The sequence below is a fragment of the Gallus gallus genome, chromosome 1, assembly GCF_016699485.2.
Source record: "Gallus gallus isolate bGalGal1 chromosome 1, bGalGal1.mat.broiler.GRCg7b, whole genome shotgun sequence".
NCBI lineage: Eukaryota > Metazoa > Chordata > Aves > Galliformes > Phasianidae > Gallus > Gallus gallus.
This window is the reverse complement of record NC_052532.1, coordinates 167,548,112-167,573,463: the sequence shown is the minus strand read 5'-3', so window position 1 is coordinate 167,573,463 and position 25,352 is coordinate 167,548,112. Positions and strand designations below refer to the sequence as shown.

Below are 25,352 nucleotides of genomic sequence, written 5' to 3'. Positions count from 1 at the left end.
CCCCATTAGCGTACAGGCAGAATAAGGGCATGCAATGAATATTATAATTTAACAATGGAAGTGTCTCATTCATTACTTTACTCGGGTAGAAAGGTCATGTTGTCCTAATTCTGTCAACTAATGAATCAGGATGAGTGATGGGGGCACGAGTCAACTTGGGTCTACGACAAAATAAATATTATTTCCTTAGACTAGAATTAATTCATCTTTGCTAGATAGCTATTATCCAACCTCAGTCTTGTCTCCTGTCTTAACATGTGGCAGAAATTCTTAGACTGACAGGAAAATGACTACTAGTTAACAAAATACAAGCATTTTCACATGAAGAGACAGGTCTGCATATTTTATTGGATTGAAACAAAGCCATCATTAAAGTACAACAAATTTAAGATCCGAAAATATGATGGTTTCCAATTAATTTTGAAATTGATGTTCTGAAAGCGCTACGCGAGAGTATATCACACAGAGCACTTTCTCCAAACACTGCCTTCATAAATCATCATTCAAAGTAAAATGCCAGAAAATAAGAAACACTGCGAGAACTCAAGACTGTAGGAGGGAGATGTACGATGGCACCAGAGCAAGCATTCTGAAAGAAATTGCATAATATTCTGCAGAACCAGACAGTTGATTTCTCTTCCTAAAAATGTGTGTAGTAGGAGTGCCACAGCTAAAGCAAGCCTCCAAAAAAACTGTTTCTATCTGCACTGGTAACAGCTTAACATCATTGCCATTATCATATAGCATCACATTTGTTCATTTTAAGCTTCTGGAAAGAATACTGCTCTGCTGCTTCAGAAAGAAAAATGTTCAAGAAACTGGTACAATAATTATACCTGTAAACATTAGCTACTCATTTAAAACACTATTACATGATGGCGTGCTAGCTCAACACAGTTAAGGTTTGAAAACCAAGTAATTAGAAGATGATTTTAAAAAGCAAGCTATTCCAAAGGTCTGTAAAGTTCTGATAATGCTAAAAATAAGTACAGTATTGCCTTGGTGACTGGTGTTAAATAATTTGGGGAGACATTACATGGGTTGGTGGAAATGAGACCAACTACACCAAGGGGAAGAGAAGTGAGATTTTAAAACCCAAGGCTGCTTGCTAGGGAAAGCTCCAGCTGCAGGAAAACAGGGATCCAAGAGGCTTGCTAGAGCTTGTAGTGCCAGGCTGTCCAAGCAGAGAGGAGGGGATGGTGCAGTGAGACAGCTTGCAATCCCTGAGCACCAAAGATGAGCAGGGCAAAAGGCCTCTGTGAGAGTGACTGTAACCTTGGGGCCTTGGGCTGGTGATGAGGCACAGCTGCACACAGAGTGCACCAGTGAGACTGGACAACACACGTTCACAGTCTAATTATCCCCAAAGTACTGCTAGCACTACCAACTTTTGGTTTTTGAGGTCACGTTTCAGAAAGACTTTTTCTCCTTTTGCTGCAGCAGCAGCAGCAGCAATAAGAGGAATGGAAAGATTCAATTTTTTTTTACTTGTTAACAGAAAAATATCAAGCTATAAAGCTACTCCTGCAGCTCCACAGCAAGCTGCTTGCTAATTCAAAGGAGGTTCTTGATTCTGTACCACAGTGAACAGATGAATAAAAAAAAGAACAGGTCAGAGGTGGGTACAGACTCTCTCAATTAGAAAGAAAAAATTAAGCAAACAAACTAGCAATGAACAGCCTAAGCATCAAAAAACATAAACAGAATACTCAACTGTACCACCAAACCCAGTCATTTACTGCTTCTCTACTACTTAAGTAAAGCCTTCAGCAAGTATTTGGGATAAAGCAGTATATTTTCTCAATGCTGAAACTGGTAGTCTCATAGAAAACAAATTAAAGCTCCTGCAAGTCAGGTAGATAAGAATCAGCTAAAGAGAGAAAAGGGTACTCGCAGCTTCCTAGCTTTCCCAATGTTAACTCAGCATCTCAGGCATTGCCAGGTCTTGTGTTATTTCCAACACATTTTCTAAAATGAATTGAAATTCATATTCTTCCCATCCAGTGCAGAAACATAACATATAGGCTACTTTATGCCTTCTTATACAATAACAAAAATCTATTTCTCTAATACTTTCTGCTGCGCACAGTGATGATTGCTGGCTTGCACAAAGATTACAGTGCAGAAATCCCAAAGACAACCTGCATGAGTAAGACAATATGCTGTAGCACAGCTACACACTGTTCCTGCTCCTATTGGCAAGAAGCTGGGGCTGGAAAAGCCTTAGAGTCCAGGGAGAGCACCAGATGAGCTCTGCTAGACTGCTTCCAGACTCAGGCATACAGAAAGCTGAGGTCCTTCTGCACCACAGCCTCCAGTGCTCTCGCACCCAACTGTAGCTAAGGGAGAGTTAAATGACTGCAGGCAACTTAGAACTGCTCTTGGCTTTGCCCTCAGAAGTTACTCCCACATTAAGCCTGCTCAGTGGCTCATCCATTGGAAAAAAACAAACAAAAAACTACAGCTTGAGAATAATAGTACTGGGTCAGCTCAGCACCTCGTTTCCAACGCAATGGGTGGATGCAGACATCCATGAAAATGCTTATGGACAGATTCAACATGTTGGATTCTCATCCTAGACACGCATCAAGCCACCAGGCATTTGAGGGTCTCTAGAATCAGATGTCTTCTTAATCTCCAGACCTTTCAGTGGATATTCTTTTACCTGTCTCTTTGGTTGTGAAAGCCTATAGCATGAAGTAGCTTTACATACACACCTTCTGGCAAGGAACTCAGCAGTTTAATTACATTCTGAGTGTAGAACCACTTCTTGTTTGCTTTGAAACTGCTTTCTCCTAGCTGTACATCCACTACATATCAGCCCTGTACTGGTCAAGACAGCAAGTACTTGATCTCTCTCTGCCCCTTTGGACCACCACCTAAGGCTTTAATTTAGTCCTGTAACGCTGCAAAGGACTGATGATGGAGTCCATGTGATGCGATCATGCTGGCAGGCAGGCGAACTCTAACAATCAGCAAAATTTCTCATAGAAGACAAAAAACAACTTGTGGAGTCATGGTCTGCAAGATCAGGCGTGGCTGAAATTCCTGGGATTACTTGAGAGTCACAAACAATGACAAAAAACCTCCAGTACAAGCCAAAAGTGTACTGCTCAGTGAAATAACCCAACATACTGGACACTAAGGAGGGAACATGCTTGGGGCATTGACTGCCACTGTTTTATATTGGGTTCTGTGCTCAGAATAGAGACTGCACAATAAAATTGTAGGTCTGTACTGAAAGCTGTATGTAATTTTTTTAGTATTTTTTTTTAATGAGTTTAAGACGAACTATAAATGCAATGAAAAGATGACTGTGGCTAAACACATCAGGACTGCTAAGTCAAGAAGATAAATATTCTACTATTCATACACTATCCTAAGATAAACAGACATTAAAGATAGTATACATGCAAGTCTTTAAAAAAAAAAACTCAGCTCCAATTAATATTAATCTACGTTAAATCCATATCCTTTATACTGTTCTACCACTTGGATATCCACAATATTTATTTTAGCCAGCATAATAGACTCTGACTACCTTGAAAGAGAAATGGTTGCCTCTCTGTGTATATTAACAGCAACAAATGGAGCCTCATTACTTATTGTGATTCCTGGAATGCTACCAAGAAGCCTGTAATTTAAGTTTTATTGCGTTTACCTGCCAACAGAAAAAAAAAGTTACATTTTCAAGACAAAAACTGCTTCTGTGGCTTGAAAATGACAGATTCTGTAATTAAGTTATCTTCAATACTGAGGTTTCTGCTAGCATTTAAATGAAGAATTACACCTTTACTCCTCCTGATGATCGTTCTTCCTCTTATAGTTAAAGCTTTACTTCTGGTGTACAATTAATATATGCTAACCACTTTCAAGTAGATTAAAATCAAATGTGCACATAGCAGCTTCATGCAGTTCTGCCATAATGTAAAACCTCTGCGTCCTTAATAAAGAACAGCTGGTTTAATGCATGCAGTTCAGCATTTAATAGAATGATCAGTTGGAATACTTAAAATTCAGTGTATAATCAATACCTGATTTTTTTTTACGACATCAAAAAATGGAACAAGTTATCATCTGCAGATAATTCAAATGTTACATATTTGTGTCTGCAGTCAAACATATTTGTTCACAGTTGGCAAGATTTTAATACCAGGTTCGTGTTCTATTGTCTGCAGCATCTCAGATAATTTAGTTCTCTTACCCAGAGTCTAATAAATGGTCCCAATGGTGCTTCTCCTCTCACTAGTAGGCTTTAGTATTACTCTCTGGCAGGCACAGAGAAAGAGATGACTAACACGTTGTCCTAAAGCATGTTAAATACTGCTGGCTGCTGTTTGCCATGAACTTATGTCAAACACTTTAAGAGACAAAATTTAAACACAACAGGAGTGCATCTGGCTTGAAGCAGGTTCAAAATCTAAGTACATGTAATATTCCTTCATGTACATGTCCTTGAAAAACAATATGCATGTGTAGTTTGTGCACACAGTTGACACACACTTCCCCACGAAAGATTAGCTATGCTTTCAAAATGATGTTCTCAAAGCCTCAGGAATATTATAATCAACTGCTGCCCATGCAACTTTAACACACCTCCAAGAGGACAACACAAGAGAACACGTTTCTTTGCCATACCATGCCTAAAAGACTATCTATGCTAGGGACAGCAGCTTTTGAGTATTTCTATTTGGGGGCAGGTTGGAGGACAGGTCACGCTGTACCTGGCACAAATGCTTGGACAGCTTCTGTTGCCACTGACAGTGCTTACAGGGAGGTGTGAGGGAATCTATTAGTCAATAAGAACTACATGCACGTATTTGGGTTTAAATTATTCAGGAAATATAAGATGTTGCTCAGCATCGTACAGGAATAAGTAGGGCCAATTCTCATTTCACTTTCCTTTAGCTGACATCTTACTTGTTACTTTCCCTTCACATTCAACAGAACCGTGGCTTCAGGCACGTTACAACATTGGCTGAATCCCTGAGCACTGTTGATCTCAAATTATCAAACTGAATATGTGAAAGGAGCTCAATTTTTTTTTAGGTAAACTTGGTTGATGTTATACCTTAATTCCTTCCTTCGTATTTTGTCTGTAACCTTTGCTTCATTCAAAGTATTATGGATATTGACCAGTAACGCAGGCTCAAAAACCAACAGGGATACTTCACAGAAGTAAAATCCAAGAGGGCCTACTAAATAAAATACCATCACTGCTGACTCTGGATCTCTCTGACCTTAGATTGTTAAAGACTGGAAGAAGTATTCCTGGGGAGGCAGCACTATGCTGTTATGTTGTTCCTATCATCTTCTCAAGGATTCTTAGGTATCACTAAGGACAAGATACTGGGTATATGAGGTATGCGGTACCCTCCTAAAGCAAAAATTTTGGTTAAAATCTTAAGGAGGTAAATCAAAGGATTTCCTTATATTATTTGTCTCATTCACTTCCTTTATTTACTTTCTAGCTACAAATACATTTTATTGCAGAAGCATCTAGAAGTACTTGGGGCCTTGTTAGGCTAAAATAATACACAAAGGTACACAAGACTTCTTTGCCTCAGAAGTACTTACAGTGGGACAAGATAAATTAGACCAGCAGTGAAATGGAGGACTCAATAAGTTGAATGACTTGAAGGGTAGTTAGGGAAAGGTCATCTGAGTTCCATGACGCATTTGGGAAAAAAAAAGTGAATAAACAAATTCTAAACAAGTAAGTGTAACTGATGGCTAAGAGTCTTCCTCTAAATGCCACGGTGTAACCAATTACCACCATTTAGTAACTAAATCCCCAACCAGCTTAATTCCATCAAATGGGTTTGGCACTTTATCTTGTCAGTGTATTTAAACAGTGCCCAGCATACAGTTGCTCATTCTCCTCACTGACGCAGTACAAGCAACTAAATATATACAGTCATCTTACACAACGTACCCTGGATGAGGAGCAGGCAGAAAGAGTGAGACGCAGTCAACTTGATCATTCACATGAAAAGCCAGAACAAGACTTCACAAAATAACTGCAAAGCATAAACAAGCATGTATGCCCTACAGCTACATAGAAATATCAGAGAAATGCAATGTAAGTATTAATGTGCTGACTCATTTTAGAAGTGATCTCCTTTAAATGCAATCTCCCATGGCAGTGAGTCTCAGTGTTCAAATGATATACAGTACCAATCTCTAGAAAGTAGCCCTTCATAACCTTAAAGTCATATCACAATTAACTTACAATTACAGTCATCAGGTTTTAACAAGTTTTATCTGGAATAAACTGCAATTTATAAAACACATAAGAAACAGACATCTTCATGCTACAGTGTACAAAAAAATATAGTCCAGAAGACAATGCGAAAGACCACTAGCATTACACTTATGTTTAGGAATTCCTCTTAAAAAGAAGGATGGGGGTTGTAAGACTCTTTCCAGTACATCTACTGCCTCTGCCATTCCTAATGGCACTCCTAATTACAAATGTTGGTACTGTTAAATCTATATGCATCACAGGTAATCCCACAAACAAGACTGAGATTTGTCTATACATATATTGCATTAGCCATGTCTAGTTTCTCAGGATTGCAGGCTCCTTCTAACCCTAGCACTTATTTGCACTTGTATATTAATGATATTTTTGAAGTCTCTTTCTTTCATAAAAGCAAAAAAAGGGAATTTTTATTAAATGCTACTTGACACTAAGATTTTCATGCCGTCATGTACATACCTAGCAATTTTAGTAATGTAAGTCCAAAGGATTTAGCAGAAGTGAAGGGAGCTACAACTGACCTCAAGAGAGTTCTGCTTGAGCTGCTGGGGAATTACACTTGCATCTCTCTCTCTTATTCTTAGCTGTTTTATGGAGCTGTCTCCTTCCTCCTCGCTGTAGAGGAAGCCTGCACAGACTAGCTTAGATTTCAAACAAAATCTTTTGATTCCTAAGCCTGCCTGATATCATAGAATCATAGAATTGCTCAAGTTGGAAAAGACCTTAAAGATCTTCGAGTCCAACCACAACCTAACCATACAACCCTAACAACCCTCTGCTAGATCATGTCCCTCAGCACCACATCCAAACGGTTTTTAAACACATCCAGGGACGGTGACTCAAACCAAAATCCTACTCAAACTCAAATCCTATCTAACATAAGTGAACTTACATAATTAATACATAAAGTGAACTCATTACATAAGTGAACTAAGAATTTCTGACTCTTTCCAAGGAATTGGTAAATCTTTCACAAGCATTAGAAAAACTGAATGAAGGACAACACTAGAATGCCATAATTTAGACTAATTAGTCTATGCAATTAAAATCAAATAACACAAGATTTGGAAATCTACAAATTTTCCAACCGGGATGAAAGGAGCCAAGCTAAAAGGCCTAAAAAAAATTAAAACAGATGAGAAATACCAAATACAAATCCAAAATGACGTTCCATAAAACTTTCCATTTTTAATGCTCTCCTCCATGATTTGTTTTCCATTTAAATAAAAATATTAATAATTCAAGCTTCTGGTTGCAGCAGTTTATGGTACGCTGCCCTCAAAATATAACAGACCTTTCTTTTATTTTAGCTACCGACTTCTTGGAATGTAAAACTGAAAAGGCTCAGCTGTAAGTCATTACTGCAGTGTTTCAAAGAAAGTGTCCACACTCACCATAGCTGCCACTTTCAGATTTCTCTTCTGGTTGGCTCTCTGGAAAAAAACACAAAAGAACAGAATAGGAAATGTAACATTTCCATATTGACAACCACAAAGCGAGCTGCAAAACAAAGAAGGATAAATTACGATACAATCACAATTTTGGAGTTTATAAAATTACTTTTTGAAGAAAATTTTGTCACAGGGAGCAACAAAAAGCCTCTTTTAGTGCACAAAGTTGCAACTTAAATGAGATAACTCCATTACACCTCTCACTGAAACCTGCATAAATGAAGTTACAGTTATAGAAGTCCAGCAGTACGATTATGCTCAAGAGAGAAACAAATATCCATTTCTCTCACCACTCTCTGTAAATAAATGAATATTGGGTTTGTATACTAAAAAATAAATAAATTAAAAGCTCTGCAAAGGAATACTCTTAATTAGCAGTAGGTACATTACGAATATGAACAACCTCCTGTCTAGCTTTCCTGCAGCATTCTAGATCACACAATAATTTATTTTTCCAGTCCTTCCACCTTTTCATCACTGGCCATTGATGGTTTAGCCCAACTCGTGGTAAAAATACAGCTTTTATATAAATTAGGAATGTGAACTGATCCATGGAGAATCAAAGTATGCATGAAACATAAAGAAAAACATGACACATGCCATGGATAGCAAAAAAAATTATCACTGAGGTGAATGGCAGAGTGCAAATCAGAAACAGCCAATCCAGCCTTTCAAGAGATAGAGGCCAGAAGATTTTAGTAAACTAAGTTTTAACACTTAGATATCCCTATGAAAGTAAATCCCTACATGAATTTCTCAACCTGAAGTTTGACTGCACCTCCTGTATTTGTTTGTTTTGCACCTCTCCTAATATAGGGGATGTAAAAAACGTTTTAACTCATCTAAAATACAGTTAAAAATTGTAAAATACTCTCATCTTTCGCTGCTAACTCAGACATTTAACAGCTATCATTAAGGACGCTTTATGTGTATGCAAGAGGGAATTACCACTGTAACTGGAGATAAAGGTTTTCAGTTGTTAGTTTGATCATTTCTATCATTCGCAGGCTGGGTATTAGCAAAACTGAAAACAGGACCTGTATTACAAAACCTTCTTCCTGCCACTGGTTCTTACTGGTTAACATGGCTGAGGTCCTATTTTCACAGCGAAAAGGCTGACAGCCCGAGGACCGATGCAAATTGTAGGATCCAACAACACCAAGCTGAATGGTGCAACTGATATACTAGAGAGAAGGGAAGCCATCCAGAGAGACCTGGACAGGCTGGAGAAGTGAGCCCTGGAGAACTTAATGAGGTTCAACAAGGCCAAGTGCAAGACGTTGCACTTGGGCCAGGGCAATCCCAGGTGTTTATACAGGCTGGGCAAAGAACCCCTTGAGAGCAGCTCAATGGAGAACGACTTGGGGGTCCTGGTGCAAGAGAATGGTGAACATGAGCCAGCAGTGTGTGCTTGCAGCTGGGAAGGCCAACTGTGTTCTAGGCTGCATTAAAGAAGGGGTGGCCAGCAGGGAGAGGGAGGTGATTGTGTCCCTCTACTGAGCTCTTGTGAGGCCCCATCTGGAGTACTGCATCCAGGCCTGGGGCCTCCAGTACATGAAGGACGTAGAGCTCTTGGAGCGGGTCCAGAGGAGGACCACTAAGATGATCTTAGTGGAGAGAGGCTGGAGCACTTCCCCTGTGAAGAAAGGTAGAGGGAACTGGGCTTAGTTAGTTTGGAGAAGAGAAGGCTCTGGGGAGACCTCATTGTGGCCTTCCACTACTTGAAGGGAATGTATAAACAGGAGGGGGAACAGCTGTTTACAAGGGTGGATAGTGACAGAACAAGGGGGAATGTTCTTAAACTGAGACAGGGGAGGTTTAGCTTAGATATTAGGAGTAGGCTTTTCACACAGAGGGTGGTGACGCACTGGAACAGGTTGCCCAAGGAGGTTGTGGATGCCCCATCCCTGGAGGCATTCAAGGCCAGGCTGGATGTGGCTCTGGGCAGCCTGGTCTGGTGGTTGGCAACCCTGCATGTAGCAGGGGGGTTGAAACTTGATGACCATTGTGGTCCTTTTCAACCCAGGGCACGCTATGATTCTATGATATATAGCTATTTGAATCAGCTATACCACTTCCACAGGAGGAGTGGGTGTGATCACTTGTATCTAGCAGGGGAATCTGCCTTTAACAGAGATAAAAAAAATAAAATTCAAGTCTTGCAAAAAACCAGTACTTTTCCTCAACATTACAAAATCTGTTTTTTGTTATTATTAGATTAAGTCTCTGCTTTTAAAGTCTTTGAGTATGAAAATATCGTCAAGGTGATAAAGGCAGTTGTACTATGCCTACTTAATATGCCCTATCTATGCAGATTGCAGTTGTTCAGCCTCCTCTGTAACATACAAGATTCCCAGACAGATGTCAATGGGACCTGACTTTTTCCCCCCATCATACATCAGCAAGACTGAAAGGAAACAAAGTCACTGAAGTAGGCAGAAAGCCAACTCTACTCTCACCGTGTTGAATCCACAGTAATATTCCACATATTTCATGCATTATATCCTCAAAACAATTACTTATGTTTGCACTGGAATTAACAGTCTGTAATTTTAATAATAAAAATGGAAAGTAAATTAGCTTACCCCGACAACCAGCTGAACTCACTTTACAGTAATTTGTTAAACCTCACAATGCTCAAAAGGAGCTGGTAAGCAAATACTGCTTCCATGTTTTAGAGAGAAGAAAGATGCCATAAGTAGACACTTTTTTTTTGGTGGACTGCACGTCACAATAGCACCTATGAAATCTTGACCCATCAAAATGCTGCCTAATGTAATTACATGGCAAACCCAAGTCACATATTCTGCTTTTCTGATAATGGGTTGCATCTTCTCTATGATCCTTACAAATATTTGGAAATTTGTGTAAGTGCCAGACACCTGAAAGGTAGCTGTGGTTTGTTTCTTTTCATCATAAGGGTGTTAGTAGGCTCTCCTCTCCTGTTGTTACCTGAATACTCTAAAGCCAGTCTATAAAAGACTGAAACAAATAAAGGAACAAGGAAGCATTAATTAAGACCATAAAGCATTTTGGATACAGGAATGCTAAACGACAGCTCAAAGAAACAGATGCAACTGGAAAAATATGCTGAAGTACACAGGCATACACCAAAACTCCTGACCAGGCAGAGTTAAAATGTAAAACAATGGGGACATTTATTTTCCAAATAACAGTCTGATGAGAAATTTGAGATGTCAAACACGTATCTAATAGGATTGGAAGTTGTATCCCAAGACATCAAGATTCGGAATGCTGTGGAAACAATTACATGTAATTATAGCAGTAACTGCTTTCTTTATTGAAAGAAAATATCTTGGAAAGATGCTCCTTATTAGTCATTTCTTCCCTTCAGATTTCTTCAAATGGCTGGATATAGCTGCTATTTCAAAATTCAAGCTCTGAACAATCATTTTCACTGGAATACAATCAGGCACATTGTAAGTTCTACAGTAGGCATGATTCATGTACCAGCACAAAAAAAGGACATTCACATTAGAAGTTGTGTTTAAGTAAAATAAACAAGGGACAAATATTGGAGGGCAGTAGAAATAAAGGAGTTGGTACGTAGGCAGTTATTGGTATGATTGAATGGGATTATGAAACAAAAAAGTTGCACTTCATGAAATGAGATTCTGAAAGATGATGCAGAAAACTGGGCAAGAATGTCATGTTAAGAGCTTCTTCTGTGAACTACAGAATGGTGAAACAATCCATGCATGGATGCTCCTCAGGAGGAAGCAAAGGTTCGGTAGTCACTCTGCCAATGCAATTCTCTAAGCACTTTTACTCAAGCATCAGTAAGATGGGACAAGAATGAGAGAATTAAATGTCACTAAGTGAAATATGAAGGAAACCCCACTTATGAAGAGGATTGTGAATAAATATGCAAATTTTCAAGAAAAAGAGTTATCACACCCAACTTTACAGGAATATCTTACGCTATATTTTACCCTATAGTATAAAATCTTTCTATCTGTCCATCAGTCCTTTACAGGTAGGGATGCCATTGTCTGCCAAGGTCTGTGTTTTTCCAAGTCACATTAGTAGTACATTTTTCCAATAACCAGCTCAGTAAGGGACTTTTCTCATCGTCTATAACACAGCTGCATTTTTTATTTATATTAAGTGCCAGCAAGTCTTAACTACCTGCTGGCAGAAAAATTAAGCAAGAGGAAATTAAAGTAGTTAAGGGAATTCGTTTATAATCACAATCAGAAAAGTTTAACGTTAAATATTTAACAAAAGCATGTTCTCGTTTCTTCAATCAAGACAGAAGCTGTCAAATTATATCACTTCCTTATGCCAGTAGGAAGCTTGGAGGGATACTTCTAATCCAATATACCCCATACCAAGTCTAAGATTTGCCCTTAAGACAGTTCTTAGCTATACACACATAAGAAAAATTCATTCTGTTCAATACAGCACATTGAAATATATGCAAAATGCTCTCCTTTCCTCCCGCTCAAAAAAATTACAACTGTGATAGCTGATGACAAAGATAAGATAAAATGACTGGGAAGCACAAATAGCATTGTTGCATAGCAACTGTTGATGTACATATGGTGATGTTTATGGAACAGAATGTAGTTCATATTTAATGCTAAAATAATACTGAAATCAGCCTAGACAGCAAGAGACAACTGTGCTCTGGATCCCTCTGCAGTCATCAGTGAAGTATTAGCTCAGATCTAGTACATGCAGTAGAAGATCAAGAAACTGCATTTCATTAGACTCTAGACGTAACAAAGGGAACGTCAGAAGAACCTATTTCTGTCCATTAACTAACATGGGACAACCAGAGATGCAGAGATTTACAGTGTATGAACTAAAGGATTCCTTCCAATCACAAGTTAGCAGAAGCAAGTGTGGTTAAGACAAAACAAAACAAGAAACAGAGGAAATCCATTCAGCAGTCCAGAAACTACATCATGCAGAAAATACTAAATTACTTGTCAAGTTTCATCTCTTTTGCTTGCTTTAAGTGATCTGAAGTATCAACGTGAAGTGCTGAACTGGCCAGATGGGTAAACTCCCTACAGCATCTTCTCTGATTACAGAAGATCCCAGATGCAGCTTTGTCAACCCTCACTCATTTTCTGAATCAAAAAGATCATAGAATATCCTGAGCTGGAATGGACTCACAAAGATTGAGACCAACCCCTGGCTCCTCAAAGGACCATCCAAAATTCGAACCATAGGCCTGAAAGTGTCATCCAAATGCTTCCTTAACTCGGGCTTCTTGGGGCCGTGACCACTGCCTTGGGGTGCCTGTGCCAGTGACCAATCACTCTTTGATAAAGATGGTCACTACATAATGGGGATCACAGGATTAGAGCATAGCAGACACAAAAGATCCTAGAGTTTTTAAACATTCTATTTATAAAGGAAATCCAATTGTTATATGCAATTTTCTCTGTTTTAGATTAAGTTCAGTCCTCAGGAAAGGTAATGACTGAGAGCAATAGCACACAAAGCATTTTTTGGTCCTTATTTTGTTCACGTTATTCCTAAGATATATCCTTACAGATGCAACATTAGAAATGCCACTGGTGTAGCAGTCCTACACCAGCTTAATCATTGGACCATGTTTCAAATTAACATATCAAATCTGTAATATAGTGTACTTTGCAGAAGATAAAGCAGAAAGATCACCAATACTTTGCACAAAATACATTAATTATAATTTGAAAACAAACATCGGTCTGTGAGCATAAGAATTTATGCATTTCAATTTCCTCCTCACCATGGATTGACTGATGTTTAAAGAGTTGTAAGCTTTTACTGGAGCCTTTTTCCATGGCTGACGCAACATTAAGGGATCTTTTCCATTTGGACTCAGATAGGGCAGCAGCATCTCATTTGGTTAGGGTACACTCTTCAGACACTTAAGTTCTCAAAGTGCTGAAATAGTCCACGGAGCTCAAAACATACTGAAAATACACATTCCAAAGCAAAGTAGGTGCAGGAAGATGGTGTTGGTAAGCAACCAGGATGGAATTTTGGATATATTTGTCATGTTCATATTATTTTTTTTTTAAACAATCAAAAAAGTTAAACAAAAAAGTACATTGACATTTATTTTTGATTGTCTTGACAATATCAGCTTTAACACAACAGTAAAACTGTTTAGATATCTTGCATTGATTGCAAGCCATGCATGCTATACCCAAGCAAAAACAGTGTTGATAGGTTCTATGCTTATTCAGTGCTTCAATCCACATATTTGCCATTCCAATAAACGCTCTTTGCTCCTAATTACTATTATAACTTCTTCTTAATAGATTTATGGTCCTTGAATAACACCTCGTAGTTGCTAAGAAACCCTAATTTTTTAATTGATTAAATAAAAGCAGGACAGTATCTTAATACCTAAAGGTTTCAGGACTTTGTATTACAGCTGGCAAAATGGAAATCATAGAATCACAGAATGCTTTGGGTTGGATGGGTCCCCAAGGATTATCACGTTCCAACCCCCCCGCCACAGGCAGGGCAGCCAACCTCCAAATTTGGTACCAGACCAGGCTGCCCAGGGCCCCATCCAATCTGGTCTTGAACACCTCCAGGGACAGAGCATCCACAAGCTCTCTGGGCAGCCTGTGCCAGCACTTCACCACTCTCTCTGTAAAGAACTTCCCCCTGACATCCAATCTAAACCTTCTCTGCTTGAGCTTAAAACCATTCCCCCTTGTCCTATCACTGTCTACCCCTGTAAAAAGTTGGTTCCCCTGTTTATAATCCCCTTTTAAATACTGGAAGGCTGCAATGAGGTCTCCTCGCAGCCTTCTCTTCTCCAAGCTGAACAAACCCAGCTCCCTCAGCCTGTCCTTGTAGGGGAGGTGCTTCAGCCCTCTGAAATAAATGAGCACCTTCTAGGTACCACATTCTAATAACAAACACTGCATACTAAGCTGCAGTCAGTGCAATGCTCAAGTTACCATGAAAGAAATATTTTTTTGTAGAGAACAGTCTTGGAAAGCAAAATCTCTCAAGATAGCAAACATGTAAAGATGAGTTTTGAATACATATTTTGAAATGTTTGCACCTGAAATCTCTCTCCTCTTGCAAGCATTCTGAGGTCAGGGCACAGAGAAACATAAAAGGATGAAGCGCTACTAAAATGCTTACAAGGTCCTTGAAAACTCCTTCTCTCTTTCCACATCTATAACCAACAGATTATAAAACTCAGCACTCTTATTGCGTTGCATGTTACACACATAAAAATACAATAGTTCTTCAAGTGAAAAAAACAAAAGATTGAATCAGTTTCGGAGGAAGGGACAGCAACTGAAAAGTGCCTGAGTGGTAGCATAAGTGCTTGTATTTTGAGCACAACAGTGACAGACATTTATATATTTATGCCTTAATATCTCTATGTTCGGCCATGAAATCTCTAAAAGATTTTAAAAGAGAGGTGGTCAAACTCACTGAATATTCTGACCCCGTCCCCTGAGTTCACTCTCCCTTTTCTATTTGATAATCACCACACTGCCATCAGAGCACTTACCTATGAACGCAAGAACATCAGAAACAAATCACATTTAAGAGTTTGCTGCCCCAGAGAAGGCAGAGGTACCAAAAATTACTGTTTGTCTCCTGGGGAAACCAAAACTTAAGTGTCTGAAATTGAGCTATCTTCTACAGACAGAAAGATAAAATCTACAGACATCTTACTCCTTCTTTCTCCAACACCCAAAACATGACTATGTAACTTCAGTGGAAAACCTCACAGCACATGAGACTTATAAGCAAGGCAGTCTGCTGAGCATACCGTACACTATAACACTACCAGGTAGCTTAAAGCTAACACACAATTTAGGACATATTATCTTGAACATCCAAGTCACTCATATAGTTGCTGAGCTGTACTTAAGGCAGGCCAGACGACTGCTATCCAGCAAGAACAAAAAGACAACCTTACTGCTGCAGTGTTCAGTATTATGACCTTGTCAAGCTTTAATACACTTAAAAAAGTTTTATTTGCAGAAAATGTAGTAAACAGATGTGTTTATTGCTACAGTGAACCTCTTCAACTGGATTGAGGAGCACTCATCATTTTTATGAAACTAAATCCACAGTTGAGACCTTGGTCTTCCCAAAAGCCAATGGGAACACAAAAGCACTTTTCCAATTAGAAGTCTAAAAGAGAATGACAATATACTGCACTGTATACTCTCCGTTCATTTTAGCAGACCCATGGTTGAAATGTTTTCGTGTTATCTTGTGCAAAAACAACAACAATGATACATAAGCAGAAAACCACCAAATAAAGCTTAGAGCTTACTTCTCAGTCTTCTGGCCTCTACAGCATCCAGATCACTGAAGTAATGCATACTAGAACTATAACAAATAACAGTAATTCTAATTTACCTGTTGAACTTTCTGTGAACACTGTTAAGGTCTGTCCTCCCACGTTTTGCAAAAGAAATGGATGCTCCCTTGGTGCACTGACAGCAGCAGGTTTTCCTCCAATATCACTGATGCTTGCAAGCTCTTCATTCAAAGTAAATGACACCTAACAGTCACAATTATCAAAGTGTTACTAAACAGACTCAATTACACAGTCTCAAGAGTTATGGGGAGATACAAAGAGAGAAAAGACAAGTAGTATAGAACATTTCTATTTCAAAAACAAAGAGTGGGACAAGACTCTTAATACATGAATCTCTTGTTGAAATAAGGTATTCACAGTTTCCATGTATTTAATAAGATTTACTCATCTTTTAATGACTTTTTATGACTTCTTTCAGTCAAAGAACGTTTTAATTTTACTTATTAAAATCTAAGGCAAATAGCTTTTCAGACATCATTTAGTATGAGCGCTTTAAAATGTTTCACACAGCCAGATTATTCCCCAAGAAAGTGCTAACGTACACAGCAAGTGTTATTAGCCTGGGAACCCTGAGATGCACAGAGATTAGAAGTTTAAATACAGCTCCTTTGCTGTATTTACATCACATGCCCAATAAAGAATCTGAGGAGGTACTGGAGTGACTAGGTAAGCAGAATCCCTAGCTGTGGCACATGGCAAGAAACCTGATGAAGGACTGTTCAGACCAGCATTACATACTTTTCCTGCACATCCTGCTCAGCCTCATTGTGCCACACAGCTCCAGCGTCCCTGCAAAGCCAGCTGTTTTCATGGGGTTCCTCACTGCTAGGCTCTGTGCACTTTGTAACTCTCATCAACATCAAGGCTCGGGTGTGGGGCTCACAAAAATCAGGAAGCATAGCCCATATTCCAGCCTAGAAAAGTTCAGTAAAACATCCAGACCTCCAGTAGTCTCTCTGCTTATTCTAGAATTTGGACAGGTTCTCAAATGGTGAACACAGCTTGCTTCTCTGTCATAGGTTGGGCCAGAGCTTCTTCCCGTTCTATGATTCTAAACAAGCTTCAGGAACAAAGTGATTTTATGAAAGTATAGAATCACAGAATATCTTGGGCTGGAAGGGACCCAACATGGATCAGTGTGAGCCCAACTCCTGGCTCCACTGAGAACCATTCAAAATCAAACCCTATGTCAGAGAGCACTGTCCAAATACTTCTTGAACTCTGGCAGCTTGGCATCACGACCACTGCCCTGGGCAGCCTGCTGCATGCCCATCGCCCTCCGGTGAAGAACCTTTTCCTAATACCCAACCTGACTCTCCCCTGAAAGGGAAATCCCTCAATAAACACATGGGCAGAGGTATAAATAGAATTCTCTACTCTCAGCCGTGTGATGCAATGCTTTATTACAGGTTTAATGAAAAATATGATATTAGAAGACATAAACTTCTAAGCAATTTTTCGAATCCAAAATATAACACATCCAAAGCCTTTGGATTTAATAGTTACTTACTTCTGTTCTTCCTTGATTTCTGCAAAAGAAAATATTTCACGTTTTAGTTTCCATAATCTACTTCCACAAGCTTTGCTTCCCTGATGAAAAAGCAAATTCAGATTCTAGCTTTGTTACTCATTTTGATTCCTGAGCTGCTCGATTGTTTTTTGGATGCTGACGCCCAAAAATAAATGGGAAAATTCAGCAGGTGAGAACAGAAGCAGCAAAATAGCACATTAATAAGTTAAAGGAGATTTTCCAGTTAGATGTGCATATTTCTTGGGTTTAAGAAATCAAACACCACATTATGGGTTACAGCCACTCCCCAGTATAATTTCACGTATTTATGTATAATCAATATACAAGTGTCATCTTAGTTTATAGAGAAATATGCACATAGTGTTTGTGAAAAACAAAGTTATGTAATATAAGAGGTACAACGTTATCTATTTTACTGCAGGTAACTTCTTCTACGTACAATGTGAATAGGCTAAGAACTGTAAACAATGAAGATACAGTAAAAGCTTACTTGGCAATCCTCAGTTTTCCCACTTCGCCTCTTCCTGAGGCCTTACTCCACTGCTGAGACAAGTATTTGGGGACCTAAAAGACAACAGATTTCAAGAAAAGCAGATTTTAGAATTCTGTATAAATTGTGTACGTGGACATACTATAAAATGCTTTCGTACTGACCACTTCGGAACATAGTTTGAAGTGTACACAGTAGACAATTTATTCCACTGGGAGAGGAAAAAAAAGAATAAGAAAGCATTAAAATAAGGCCAGAGTAGAGTACGCTTGTCCCAAAAGAGGGATTAGCTTTGAACTATCTTAACTCTTAGACAGGCAGTAAGGGTGCCTCACAGCACAAGCAGCAAACCAACAAGCTAGAAGGTGGCTGTGTTCTTTTCCTACTAACATAGCATGAGCTGAAATCATGACCTGCCCCTCTGCTCTCTGGCCGTAACAGACCAACTCATTGCTGCCAGGTAACCCTGGCTCCAATACCCAGCACTTCCATGGTCAGCTTCACACCTGGCTGCAGCTGCCATGCCACACACACACACACACACACACACACACACACACACACACTTCAGGTTTCCAAACACATCGTGGAGGGCAGGTGCATCTGCAACAGCACTTCATTTTTCTGGAGATAACAAGGTCAGGAGAGTGTGTCCAGTGCTCAGCAGGGTTATCCAGATTCTTCTTAAAGACCAGACAAACTTAAAGAAGATGAGTCACATTTTTTTCTGTGAAATCAAAACGTTAAGTGCTTGTGTCAATAGCCTGTGCTCTCACTGTTTTGCTGGCAAACAGTTCTAAAACAGAGTGGTGGTGTGAGGGCACAACTCCAGGGGACTTCAGAAAGGGCCACAGCCTTGTCCCAGAGAGCAGCACTGCTGAGTTCAGCCCCAGGGCAATGGGAACAGCACATCCCCCAGCCCATGCCTACCTTTCAAGTCAGCCAGTGCAATGTTTTGCAGATCACGTAGGTTTTTTCTCCTCCACCATTCAGCAATTACGGCTGTCTTTCCAATGATGGTTTTTAATACAGACTGAACATAAGACGTCAGTACAATAAATGTGAGGCGGTGCGATTTACCCCCTACACACAGCAGCTATTAGATACAGAAGAAACACATCAAAAGATGGAACACACACCTTTGGCAATGAGGACAATCTCATACCCGACAGTCTGCAACTATCTGAAGGATGGTTCATGCGATAGGGGAATCATGGATTGTTTTCAAGAGGAAGCAGCTGAAAGCAGTCTAACTGAAGTTCTTCCTTCCTGTGAACTCTTCCTCTCTAATACAGACGTAGCAGTCACTGCAAGAACATTATCTCAAAGACCTGGAGCTGTCTTGGTGAACTGTCACAGGACAAAATCATTGTACTACACCAGCACCGTGCACTAAAAAAGTATTTCAATATGAGAGTTCTGTACCTTTCTTCTTCACGTACTTGTGACAAATCTGGACAAATCTACATTCTTTACGTTTGCAGGAATGCTTCAGTTCATGTTATTGGCACAGTAAAGTTAATTCCAGCTGACACAGTCCACAGCTACTGAAAATATCTGTGCCCACATAGGGAAACGTTGTGAGATGCAGACACTGAGAAACATAACACATTCTATTTGTGGTATTTAGTTTCAAGTAGCATATCGGCACTTTGTACTCTGATTTTGTCCTGTAGAGAATAAAAGTAAGCCAAGTTTTACTCCAGAGCTGAGGAAGCTGGGCTACAGAAGGATTTGGGAGTGTTGACTGATGAAAGATTCAACACGAGCCAGCAATTTGCACCTGCAGCCCAGAAGGCCAACCATATCCTGGCTTACATCAAGAGAAGTGTGACCAGCAGTGAAAGGGAGGTGATTCTGCCCGTCTACTCTGCCCTCATGAGACCCCATCTGGAGTACTGCGTCCAGTTCTGGAGCCCCAAACACAAGAAGGGCATTGAGCTGTTGGAGCAGGTCCAGAGGAGGGCCATGAAGATGATCAGAGCGTTGGAGCACCTTCACTGTGAGGACAGGCTGAGAGAGGTGGGGCTCTTCAGCCTGGAGAAAAGACTCTGGGGGGACCTTATAGCGGCCTTCCAGTACATGAAGGGGGCCTACAGGAAAGCTGGGGAGGGACTTCTTAAAGGCATGGAGGGACAGGATGAGAGGAAATGGCTTTAAACTAGAAGAAGGTAGATTTAGACTAGATATTAGGAAGAAAATCTTTCCTGTGAAAGTGGTGAGACACTGGAACAGGTTGCCCAGTAAGGTTGTGGATGCCCCCTCTTTGGAAGCATTCAAGGCCAGGCTGGATGCGGCTGTGAGCAACCTGGTCTAGAGGGAGGTATCCCTACCTACAGCAGGGGGTTGGAAGTAGGTGATCTTAAAGGTCCCTTCCACTCTGTGACTCTATGATTCTATTCCAGTTTGTCTATTCTGACAAACAGTAACCTGCAAAGTTCTAAAGCTCAAATTAATTTAATAATAACCTTCCATTTAGCTCATCTTCCTTAGCAAAACAAACAAGCACAGAAAATACCTTTGTACTGGTGCTTAGCTCTTTCCTTTAGCCTCACTACACCTTGATAGCTGCAGAATAGGTAGACAGCAATGTCCTCCAGCTTCTCAGCCAAACTCAGCATCAGTCCAGGTGCCACAAGCTGCTAGCACTGGGTCAAACATGTCACAAGCACACGACAAAGCAATGAATGAACACAACCTATTACGATATATTTTATTCAGGTTCTGAAGTGGTAACTTTCGACAACAGATTTCACGCCAAATCAGATCTCATTTTCTTTCTAACAACACGATAAATGCTTTGACATGTGCTCTGGCTGACTCAGTAGAAATATTATGACGTGCTCACACCTCGTCAGTATCTAATATCTACTGCCAGGTAATGAGTAGACACACATTCAGTGTAAGTGGAAAAGGACTGAAGGACTCTGATGCCATTAAAATCGCTGACTTGCTATATAATATGATCAGACAGGGAATTTATTCAGACTGGGAAGCCGCAGATCAATCATATCCCTTTCAGTTGCACAGTCTCAAAGGATGCAATTAATCATCTTTCTGCCAGCCTATCTGAATCAATGGCTACTGTGCAAGAAAGAGGAAAAACGGTAATGAAGAACAGCGATCAAAGGATTCCTTCTATCTCTACATGGTTACTTCAGTTAAAATTATATGGTACACTCAAAACCACAAGCTAAAATCTCTAGCTCCATGCTAATGGCGTAAGCAATCACAGGAAAGAGAGGAGAAGGCTCTGGGGAGACCTCATTGTGGCCTTCCACTGCTTGAAGGGAGCGTATAAACAGGAAGGGGAGAAACTGTTTACAAGGGGGTATAGTTTTGAACTGGGACAAGGGAGGTTTAGGTTGGATATTAGGAAGAAGCTTTTCCACACAGAGGGTGGTGACGCACTGGAACAGGTTGCCCAAGGAGGCTGTGGATGCCCCATCCCTGCAGGCATTCAAGGCCAGGCTGGATGTGGCTCTGGGCAGCCTGGTCTGGTGGTTGGCGACCCTGCACATAGCAGGGGGGTTGAAACTCAATGATCATCGTGGTCCTTTTCAACCCAGGCCATTCTATGATTCTATGATCCAAGGCAAATAATGTCTTACTTAGGTAGAAGAAGCTTAACTGGAAAGTTTCTTTTAATCTTTTCATGCTAAAAGTTGAACTTACAGAAACTAGTCCACTTCCAGAATCCTTAACGTATAGAAAATGTAGTAAGAACAATGTATAAAACCTCACAATAATGTGCAGAAAACAAATCTCTTGTCCAGAACAATGAAAATCTTCAAAGAATCCTAACCAGGATCTTGAAACAATGCACTCTCACAGAAAGCCTGAACCGTGGACAGAACTGTCCTTCTGAAAGATTACTTACAGTTCTTGAGACAAGTGGCCTTTATTCTGGGGCTCATAGGTACAAACACTCGTTTCTCCATAAAGCATACAAGTGAATAAGGCGAAGGAATCAGAGGTACTAAGAAACATCACTTCAAGACCTCTTAAGACTGCTGTTCTGTTCTTGCTGTTCACATCACAAGGACATCGGGGCTCCAGCACAAGGGCCCTGCTCCATGCATCTCTCAGTTACCCATACAGCAAAACACACAGGCAACCCCCACCTCTAATAAACCACCGAGCATCTCCTCCATACTCAGCTTTTTACATACACAGCAATCTGTATGCTGTACGTACATCAGAAATCAAGTAAGACTAAGCTCAGCTCCTATCTTCCTGTTTTCTATTATTTCATCTTTAGCACTTTCAAAACTATCATCTTTTTAAATATAAGCCAATGCAGCAAATTAAAAACAAAACAACAAAAACACAGGCAGAAAAAGAAATTAAGAACTCTAATGCCTAATACTGAATGGACTTTTTTGCTCTATGTATTACTTCCCTTTGTAGTTTTACATCTTGCTATGGTTTACCAATGTGAGCAATTTTGTAATATTTTTTTAATTATCCAAGATGACAGCCAAATTATTAATTCAGACCACGTGCATGAATATATACTTGCAAGAACCATATTTAGGTGTTCCTTTAATTCAGTTTTCTCATTAAAGCAGGCAGCACCCTGTGCTGTAAGAGCAGTGTCAGCTGCAAGCACTGAACATTCCTGCTTTGCTTCAAGAGCCACTAAACTGTATCAGACTAAAGCACAGGAAGTTTTTCACCCAGAGGGTGGTGACGCACTGGAACAGGTTGCCCAAGGAGGCTGTGGATGCCCCATCCCTGCAGGCATTCAAGGCCAGGCTGGATGTGGCTCTGGGCAGCCTGGTCTGGTGGTTGGCGACCCTGCACATAGCAGGGGGGTTGAAACTCAATGATCATTGTGGTCCTTTTCAACCCAGGCCGTTCTATGATTCTATGACAGCTGAGTTCAGCATCCTTTCCCCAGCTGCAACCAACTGCATGTACATATGGAAGAGCAGAAAACATCAGAACAGATATTTCCACAGCACGCTCTTCTAATTTCTGTGATTTTCTACTCAGTGGTCTTGAAAGCATCTTCATTTCTAATATCTCAATAAAGTATTCTTGCACCCAGCTGCTTAATTGATTTTTCAGTTTCTGCAAAGGTTTGACAGTCACGTCTTCCTACTTCAAAAAGTTCCAGAACTTAAATACACACTGTGCAAAGCAGTACCTACTTTGTCTGTTCTGTTTCCTTCCAGATGAATTAATTTGTCACACCCCTTGTTACTGCGTTAGAGCTGACTCTTACCTGTTCACCTTCTCCTGTTCACTTTTTCCCCTAGTCAATTGCAAAGCTACTTATTACTCTTAGACATCTGTAAGACTGACAAATCAATCATCTTCTCAGCCTGAACGGTAATAGCATACTGAGGAGTTCCCACCCGCAGACATCATTCCTCATTCCCCTGGTAACTCTTCAAGCTCTTCTCTGGGATTACAAGGCCAGGTACAGGCCATACAGGGGCATGATATTCCATCTCCTGTTCTCTATGCTGCTTGTAATCATTCCTAAAACTGAATCTGCTTATTTGGCTGTTACTGATGTGGCATTTTCACAGAGCTATCCACACCTACTGTAAAATCACGATCTTCTGACTCAAGGGCAACGCACAGAAGAGATCCAACCATTCTGTAAGAACAATTAGCATAGCTTATGCATGTCAGCTTACTTTTCTCATCTCCAATTTTCATTGCTCATTTCACCTTCCTGTCTCTCAGTATCACCATATACTTCTGCAGCTTTCTGCTGTCCCCTTTGATTTCCAATGCCCTGGATAAGCTATTATAATGTCTACAGTTTCCTGAGGTTGTAGGAAGCTAGGGGTTGGCCTCTCCTCCCAGGTAACAGAGATAGGGTGAGAGGTGATGGCCCTAATTTGCCCTACGGAAGGTTCATGTGGGATATTAGGAAGATTTCTTCTCAGAAACAGCAAAGAGGCATTGAAACTGGCTGCCTAGGGAGGTGGTGGAGTCACCATCCCCTGAGGTGTTTGAGGAATGTGTAGATGTGGCACTGAGGGACGTGGTTAGTGGGCATCATGGCAGCTCAAGTATGTGCTACACCTCTCAATACCCAGAGCCAGTGCCTGGGAACTGCCCTGTCCTTACATCTTCCTTCACACCAATGCACCAGGCCTGTTCCTTCTGTCCCTGAAAGAGGAAGAGACAGCGGTACTCTCCCCAACCCTGGAGGAGCTCAAGGCCAGCCTGGATGGGGCCCTGGGCAGCCTGAGCTGCTGTATGGCACTGCCCACGGCAGTGGGTTGGAGAAGGCTGGACTTTAATGTCCCTTCCAACCCAAGCCGTTCTGTGATTCCGCAATCTCCGCGCACCTCCACGTTACCCTCGTACCTCCAGCGCAGAGGTGAGTGCCACGGGCGTTATTCCTGCTCGCTGCTCCTCTAACTGTGAGATGACCCCAGAAGCCTACAAAGTTCCCGAGTTCGGGAGCTACGGAAGCGTCCTCACTCCCCTCGCCCCGCACGCCCCGGTCCCGCCGCACTTACCGGCAGTACCTCAGGACGCTGCCGCACAAAGCCCTGCCGGGCCTACGGCGCCGAACGCGGCCCGGCTCAGCGCAGCAAGGGCCCGACGGCCACTCACCTTCACCAACCACATGCCCGTGTTCTGCTTGACCCCGGTGAGGTCCAGCTCGCCCTTCTCGCTCATGGCGGCGCGACAGCCGGGCCGGACTGACCGCACACGCAGGACGACTCCTCCTGCTCCCGCTGTACCCGCCCGGACCCGCACGGCAGCGCACAGCCGGCAGACGGTGGCCTGCGGCGGACAAGTTACTCCGCCTGCGAAGGGCGGAGGGGAAGGGCGGAGTTGCCGCGGGTTCGAATCCCCGCCCCGGCGTGTGGTGGCCGCACAAAATGGCGGGCGGGTTGCGTTGTTTTGCATTGAGAGTTGTGGGGGTGAACGTGGGAGTTACCGACCTACCCACATAACTTCGGGTTCTGGAGGAAATGCTGGAAGAAACCATGGGATGAGTTGCATGAAGGAGCCCAGAGAGGAAGTGAAGTGGATGAGATGAGTCATTGAAGAAAAAAATTGCATAATGTTGTCTCTGTGCTAATCGATCTGATCAACAGATCATTGTCAGATACGTGTGTGCCGCTACACAGCAACAGGGTTTGCAGGCCAGACAATGTAAAGGGAGCAGAAGAGAGAGGGCAGGGTGGGAAGCGTGGGATGGAGGCTTTGCTGGGTGTGAAACTGAATCCTTCATCACAGGGCACTGCAGCCTACGGGCAGTGGGGGAGAGGGGAGTGAGGAATATCTTAATATCCTTCACGTATACA

The 25,352-nt window shown here is 41.2% G+C and overlaps 1 protein-coding gene across 1 annotated transcript in view; it reads right to left on the bottom strand.

Moving 5' to 3' along the window:
• Positions 1-25,073, bottom strand: part of GTF2F2 (general transcription factor IIF subunit 2) — a 90,102-nt gene extending 65,029 nt beyond the window's left edge. The window contains exons 1-5 of the mRNA XM_417039.8: positions 24,652-25,073; positions 18,067-18,140; positions 17,556-17,574; positions 16,084-16,228; positions 7,657-7,695 (exon numbers count right to left, since the gene is read on the bottom strand). Of these exons, the coding sequence (XP_417039.3) occupies positions 7,657-7,695; positions 16,084-16,228; positions 17,556-17,574; positions 18,067-18,140; positions 24,652-24,951 (577 nt within the window). The 5' untranslated portion in view covers positions 24,952-25,073. The remainder of the gene's footprint in view (positions 1-7,656; positions 7,696-16,083; positions 16,229-17,555; positions 17,575-18,066; positions 18,141-24,651) is intronic.
• Between the last annotated feature and the right edge of the window lie 279 nt (positions 25,074-25,352).